At 40.1% G+C, this 6,800-nt stretch overlaps 1 protein-coding gene across 7 annotated transcripts in view; it reads right to left on the minus strand.

Moving 5' to 3' along the window:
- Positions 1–6,604, minus strand: part of LOC116048847 (probable cation-transporting ATPase 13A3) — a 46,418-nt gene extending 39,814 nt beyond the window's left edge. For 5 of the 7 annotated variants that reach the window (XR_004898240.1, XM_036004969.1, XM_036004972.1 and 2 more), the window contains exons 1-4: positions 6,418–6,604; positions 2,472–2,481; positions 2,004–2,073; positions 90–263 (exon numbers count right to left, since the gene is read on the minus strand). Coding sequence is in view for 6 of the 7 variants with exons in the window: in XM_036004969.1 (XP_035860862.1) it covers positions 90–263; positions 2,004–2,073; positions 2,472–2,481; positions 6,418–6,526 (363 nt within the window). In the remaining variant the exon portion in view is untranslated. Of the gene's footprint in view, positions 1–89; positions 264–2,003; positions 2,074–2,471; positions 2,482–6,408 lie in introns of all 7 variants that reach the window. The other 2 variants (XM_036004968.1, XM_036004971.1) reach the window with 2 other exon arrangements.
- Positions 6,605–6,800: the final 196 nt, after the last annotated feature.

Raw genomic sequence — 6,800 nt, forward strand, 5'->3', positions numbered from 1 at the left:
CTTCTAGTGTATGATAGGCATTCATTGTTTTCTAAAAAAGAACGTACAGAGAAAGATTTGTATGAAATTGTGTGAAAGTGTTTTCCTACCGTGGTCCTGAGCAGTAGTGTGTGTGCGTCCCTCACCGAGGTGCATGTGCAGGTGACCTTAACGCCCCACTCAGGCAGCCAGTAGAGCAGCAGCAGCAGGAGACCCCCGGAGCACACAGCACCCACACCCACCAGGATCATCTTCCACAGGCAGGGCTGGTAACCCCACACCTCCTGCACGCGCACACACCAACGTTAACACATCATCTCTTAACATACCTTTTGACTGGTCATAGTAGGAAAAGCACAGGTGTTACTAAAAGGGATCGACCAATCATCGGGGCCTACATTTGGGAGTTTGCAGATTATCTGTATCAGTGTTTTATTTAACCAATAAAGTTAATTCATTAAAAAGTGCGCCACTTTGGCTACGCTACAGCTCTATAAGCAGTCTGCAACACCTGCAAACAAACAAGCGTGTTAAAACTTCAGGAAGCTTTTTTTTTTTTTATTTATTCCTTTTTTGACTTGTATTATGTTTAACGTGCCCATATTATGAAAAAATCACTTATTCTGGGATATGGGGTGTTATTTTGTGTCTCTGGTGCTTCCACACGCATACAAACTTGGGAAGAAAAAAAATCCATGGTGTTTTGAGTGAGATACGGGTGTCTGAACGTAACCTGCCTTCAGTCTCTGGGTGAGCTGTTCAAAATCTGCACAGCTTTCTACGTCACTAGCCGAAACGAGGGGGCTAACCGCTAGCATGCTAGCACTAGCATGCTAGCACTAGCATGCTAGCACTAGCATGCTCCCTCGTTCTCAATGGCAAAACACTGCTACAACACACACGAGTTCACCATAATCTACAAAAGAACTACTTACATGTCCCTGTTCTGCAGGTATTCCACGCAAACTTGGAAGTGCGCCCTCATTTAGAAGAAGTCTCCCGGCTAATCCTGCCTTGTACTGACCTAGCCTTACCTAGCTACTGCGCATGTGCGACTCCCAACAAAGATGGGATAGAAGTGTGATGTCTCACTCTGTAGCTAAAACAGAGACCTGAACACACAGGGTGAAAAGAGCAGCTGCAGCAATGTGCAGTACAACAAAAATATGGTGTTTTTTGAAAATTAAACCATGTAAACCTATTCTGGTACAACCTCTAAATATAATTATGAACCTGAAAATGAGCAAAATATGGGCACTTTAAAGTTTCAGTTTTATTAAATAATTGCTTAAAACATTTAAACAAACTTTTGTGTTGGAAATTGTAAAATCCAAAAATGTAGTTCCAATCCAAAAAGTTAATTTTGACAAAAATATTTTCATTTTTACTATGCAGTAAATGCATATCGGTTATTGGTTTCATTAACGACTAATAATCGGAAAAACCAGTATCGGTCGACCCCTATTTACTGATTACATTAAACATTAACAATGTGTTTCAGTTCCATTCCAAGTGTCCTAGTAGTCCTAGTAAGGTGAAAGCAGCTAAATATGAATTGAGCCATCATTCATTTAAATTTTGACATCTGTCATGTTCCTACTGTGACATGTCAAAATGTCTTCTGTGAAAACAGGCCTATACTTTTCAACTATCACTCCAGATCACTTGAGTTTTGTTTAAAAAAACAACAATTTACTTCTTCTTTTTTTTACAATTAACACTTGAAATGATGAAGGCACTTTTTTTTTCAAATTGAATGCTACATTCATTTGAATCCACACAGATACATGTACAAATGACTTATGTCTTTTTAAAGGCAACATACTACACATATCAAGTAATCATTTGTGATTGACACTGTTCATTTCCCTCCAAACATGTCATTACGCTTGTATCCAGAGAACCAACGGAAACTCACACACCAAACAGTTCTTCTACAACATAAAAAGTTAGCATTCGATGGTGCATTGTTCAATAGAAAAGACGATTATAGAAGCAGCATTAAAATGGGAAGTGATATTTACCATCTCATCCTCCAGACCCTGGTTTATAATCTTCACCTCTCTTGTCTTCATTCTGTCTGAAGTGCAACAACTGCAAAGTATAAGAAAGAAGAGAGCACTTTATTTACTATGTTTCCAACAGCTGCTTTACTCGCTGAAGCTAACTGGAGACAAACACAAGTGCAATGTGTTTGCATAGCGCTTAACATAAAAACAGAATTAGGGGAAATCCTTATCTACTTGGTAAATAATGAGCTGTCTAAAGGAGAGAAAGATCTCTTGCAAGTAACAACCTGCAACACCTACCCGCATGCCTTATAAAAGTCTCCAAAGCCTCTGGGGATAAGAAGAAAACAGCTACCTTCACTGTGGTTTTCTCTTATTTTGATATTGTTGACTCACGTTTTCCTGGAAGACTAGCCAAGATGAAGTACTGCCTCATTTTGGCTTGATTGTATTGAGGGCATTCACATGTCCAATCCGTAGGACTTCAACTGAGCTCCACAACACACTAACCTGTCAACTTAGTGACCGACAACTCAAAAAAAAAAAAAAAGAAGGCACTCTTCATGCAAAAAGTTAAAACGCCTTTATATTAGGTTTATATGGATGCAGTTATGGCACACAACTGTTTTAGAATAGAAAGTTCTTTCACTTTTAGTTCAGGTGTATTACTTTAGAGCAGGGATCTTCAACAGGGGGTCCTCAGAGTTAATGTAGGGGGGCCTCCAAAGTATTTTAAAAAGTTTTTTCATATTTTCAAAAGTCTTAAAGTGCTCATATTATGCTTTTTGGCTTTTTCCCTTCCCTTTATTGTGTTATCTTTTTGTGCACGTTATAGGTTTACAAAGTGAAAAAGCCCAAAGTCCACCCCAAAGGGACTTACCATCTCCAACAGAAAACACTGTTCACAAACTGCTCCAAACAGCTCTATTGTAGTCCAGCCTTTAAACCACATAAACCTATTCTGCTACAACCTCTAAATACAATTATGAACCTGAAAATGAGCATAATATGAGCACTTTAACATAAATCCAACATATTAGCAAATATAAATCCCCACTGCTTACTGGCCTACAGTCAAGGGAGTCACTAAGGCCATCCACAGATGTGTGACACATGTATGTTTAACATTAAAACATGATTTATAAAATCATGCCAACAATTATTAGGCTATTTTAATAGCTTAGTATTCTATGCAAAAAAGGTATGTATAACGGCTTTAGGCCGCCCTACAAGTTCTTGTAGGCTCAGTTTAATATGCAACTTCATTTTATAAAATATATGTAATAGGGGGTCCCAGCTCCATCTCTCTTTCAGTTAATGGGTCCTTGGCTTAAAAAACATTGAAGACCCCTGATTTAGTATGTTGATTGTTCGAGATACATAAAAAACTAAACTAAACCTCCGGCTACAGAAATAGAAGACATTATATTCATAAGAAGCGCAAATTTCAAGAAGAGCTATACGCGTGGGTTGTTACCCAGCTCTATTTTTAATGTAATAACAATTTCCATATAAAATAGCCATCTAAATAAAGGCTTTTTAACTTTTTGCAAGAAGAGTGCGTTGGACTTTTCCTCTTTTTTTGAACGTTTGTGTACCCATCCAAAGAGCACTTCGGAGCACTCCAGACTTTGTTTCTTTTATTGACAACTTTATTGACGTAAAGTGAAAGATATGTGACGATTAGTGTGATGTGGTATGTTGTGGTGTTAGGCAATAATCCAGTGCAGGATAGGCTCTAATCCATGGAAACCTTTGCACCATGCACACACATGTTTAATATGTTCACCAACAGTCACACCTACAATAATGTTTGATTCACAGTTTATAGGACCTCACCTATCAATAAGCACCATAATGTAGGAGGTCTAGTGATGGTAGAAGTATTCCACATTGAAAATGTTACTTAAGTAAAAGTATGAAAGTATCATCAGGAAAATGTACTTAAAGTATTTAAAGTAAAAGTACTTAATGCAGAAAAATCCTTACATTTTAGAAACTGGAAACGATCCAAACTGTTGTGTGTTTGATGGTCTAACCATCTGCAGCTGAACGCAACAAAAACCAAGGAGTTGGTGGTGGATTTCAGGAGATCTAAGCCACATATGCCACCAGTCTCCATTGAAGGGGTCAACGTGGAGGTGGTCAGCACATATAAGTACCTGGGGGTACACATGGACAACAAACTGGACTGGTCAGCCAACACAGATGCGCTGTATCGGAAAGGGCAGAGTCGGCTTTACTTCCGGAGGAGGCTGAGGTCATTCAATGTCTGCAGTAAGCTCCTCTGGATGTTTTACCAGTCAGTCATTGCCAGTTTTATGTTGTGGTGTGCTGGGGAGGCAGCATTAAGAAGAGAGACACTGAGCGACTTCACAGGCTGGTAAGGAAAGCTGACTCTGTTGTTGGCACTGAGCTGGAGTCGCTAACAACAACTGCAGAGAAACGGACCATGAGTAGGATGCTGGCAATCATGGACAATGACCGCCACCCACTACACAGCACATTCTTTAAACAGAGGAGCATGTTCAGTGGCAGACTTCTGTCACTGTCATGCTCAACAGACAGGTTGAGGAGGTCCTTTGTCCCCAGGGCCATCCAACTCTTCAGTACCACACAAAGGGGGAGGGGAGAAATGGACTTTTCAGCATGTCTCTCTCAGCCCCTACCACCATTATATCTCTGTCTGCTGTATACCTGACTGTCTTATAGGCTGTATTAGCCCTCCTACACAATCTGGACTCTGGTCATAACATATACATCTTATAACGTATTCCCTGTTATATATTGTTCTTAACGTATATTATTTCTTTTCTGTCAAGCAATTCTAATTCTATTAGGTTTACATTCTTGTCTTTTCATAGTCATAGTTAATATTTAATAATGCTATTGCACTGATCAATCCCTACACTGTTCTCTTTTGCACTACCACCATTGCACACAAGCTACCTTAGCACCTTTAACTCTTTAAATTTCTATGTGTGATTTTTATGAATGCGAGATATGTGTTTGTTGTGTTATGGTTGTCTAAGCTTGTCTAAGGTTGTAAAATTTCCCTCAGCATGAATACAGTATCTATCTATCTAATCATTTGCAGCTGGACTCGTAGGCCGTTATATTGTTAACTACTGTAAAGTAACTAAAGCTGTCAGATGAATGTAGTGGAGTAAAAAGTACAATATTTCTCTCTAAAATATGGCGTAGAAGTAGAAAGTGGCATGAAAAGACTCAAGTAAAGTACAAGTACCTCAGCATTTGTACTTAAGTACAGTACTTGAGTAAATGTACTTAGTTACTTTCCACCACTGATGAGGTCATTTCGTAGCAAACACTTATTTTACAATTTTACATCCAGATTCATATTTGTGATGCCTCATCAACAGAAAATGTTACTTTAATACGTTTTAAAATGGAAACTATTATATCCAGATTAGGTACAAACGTAAGAAACAACTTTCTTTGTCATCTACTACTACGACAAATGTAGAAGTGTTAAGGAGCTTCTTTCTATGGCCTGATAAGAGAAAAGCTGGAGCCTAGCAGCATCATGCAGGGCTGATGTTTCTCTGCAGCAGGTCCTGGAAGGCTCGACGGGGCAGCCTTAGAAGACAGTCAAATACACGTAGCAACAATAAAGAAAAATCCTGCTTGAAACCCTGCTGCACTCTGCAAGCCAACCGGGACTTTGGATCAGATTTATTTTCCAGCTGGACAAAGACTCCAAACATAAAGCCAAAGCTACACGGAGCTGGCTTCAAAACAACTATGTTGCAGTCCCAGAGCAGCCAAAGTCGAGTCCTGAGTTCTATTCAATCCAGAATTAATGGCAGGGTCCCAGTTGCAACTTGACAGCACTTTATACATACGCTTACACAAGAACTTCCAGATGTGCAAACTTGTCTGCAGAGACTCAGGTCACGCCTTGACTGAGCGAGTACTTCTGCAACCAATGGTTTATTTCACTTCATTTGGATTTGTAGAGATTTAAAGAGTCAACAAATCTAAAATCAACCCGACACAATTCAACGTTGTAAAACAATAAAACATAACGTCCAAGAAGTGGTAGTTTTTATAGACACTGAACAATAACGTCCTGTGCTACTTGCTCTGGTTGGTAGCAACACGTTTTAAATGTGAAAACGGTGAAAGCTAGAAGTTTCCTATCCGAGTAGAAAACACACACATTTCGACACGGTTTCAATACTGGACCTAACCGCACCAAACAGTGAACGAGGAGCCATTTTCAGTCGCAGTTTGAATCATTTGTTACAAAAAGTCTTAGAACGGTTTAGCAAGTTCCTGTTGAACTGTGGCGACGCGCCTCACGTACCTTCACGTAAGACAGCCACGGTTTAAAAAAAAAAAAAAAAAAAAAATACCGTGGAAAATAAGCGCTAATTCACGCCCGTTAACAACTTACCGATGCCTGTTCTCTTCTCTATCAATGCACGAGACGTTGCATAGCCAGGGGAGTAAAGTGTTGCATTAGAGTTTGCTCGCGTGCCCTGTGCAGCCATGCAGCACTGCGGCTCCGACATGTGTGAAGACGCGCGCGGACACAACACGGATCCACGCTGCGCCGCTGCACGGGACCGTCCCAAACCGGTCCATTCACGTGTGTGTGTGTGTGTGTGTGTGTGTGTGTGTGTGTGTGTGTGTGGGGGGGGGGGGACAGGATGTGAGGTCAGTTCGCTAGGCGAGCGTCTTGTGCAAGTAAAGTAGCAGTGGAGAGTAATGAACATATTATTACCCTGCCTCTCCAATCAATAATACATAATTTAGTCATTACGGATTATCGAATATGGCATGTTT

This window comes from Sander lucioperca, chromosome 9, assembly GCF_008315115.2.
Source record: "Sander lucioperca isolate FBNREF2018 chromosome 9, SLUC_FBN_1.2, whole genome shotgun sequence".
Taxonomy (NCBI): Eukaryota; Metazoa; Chordata; class Actinopteri; order Perciformes; family Percidae; genus Sander; species Sander lucioperca.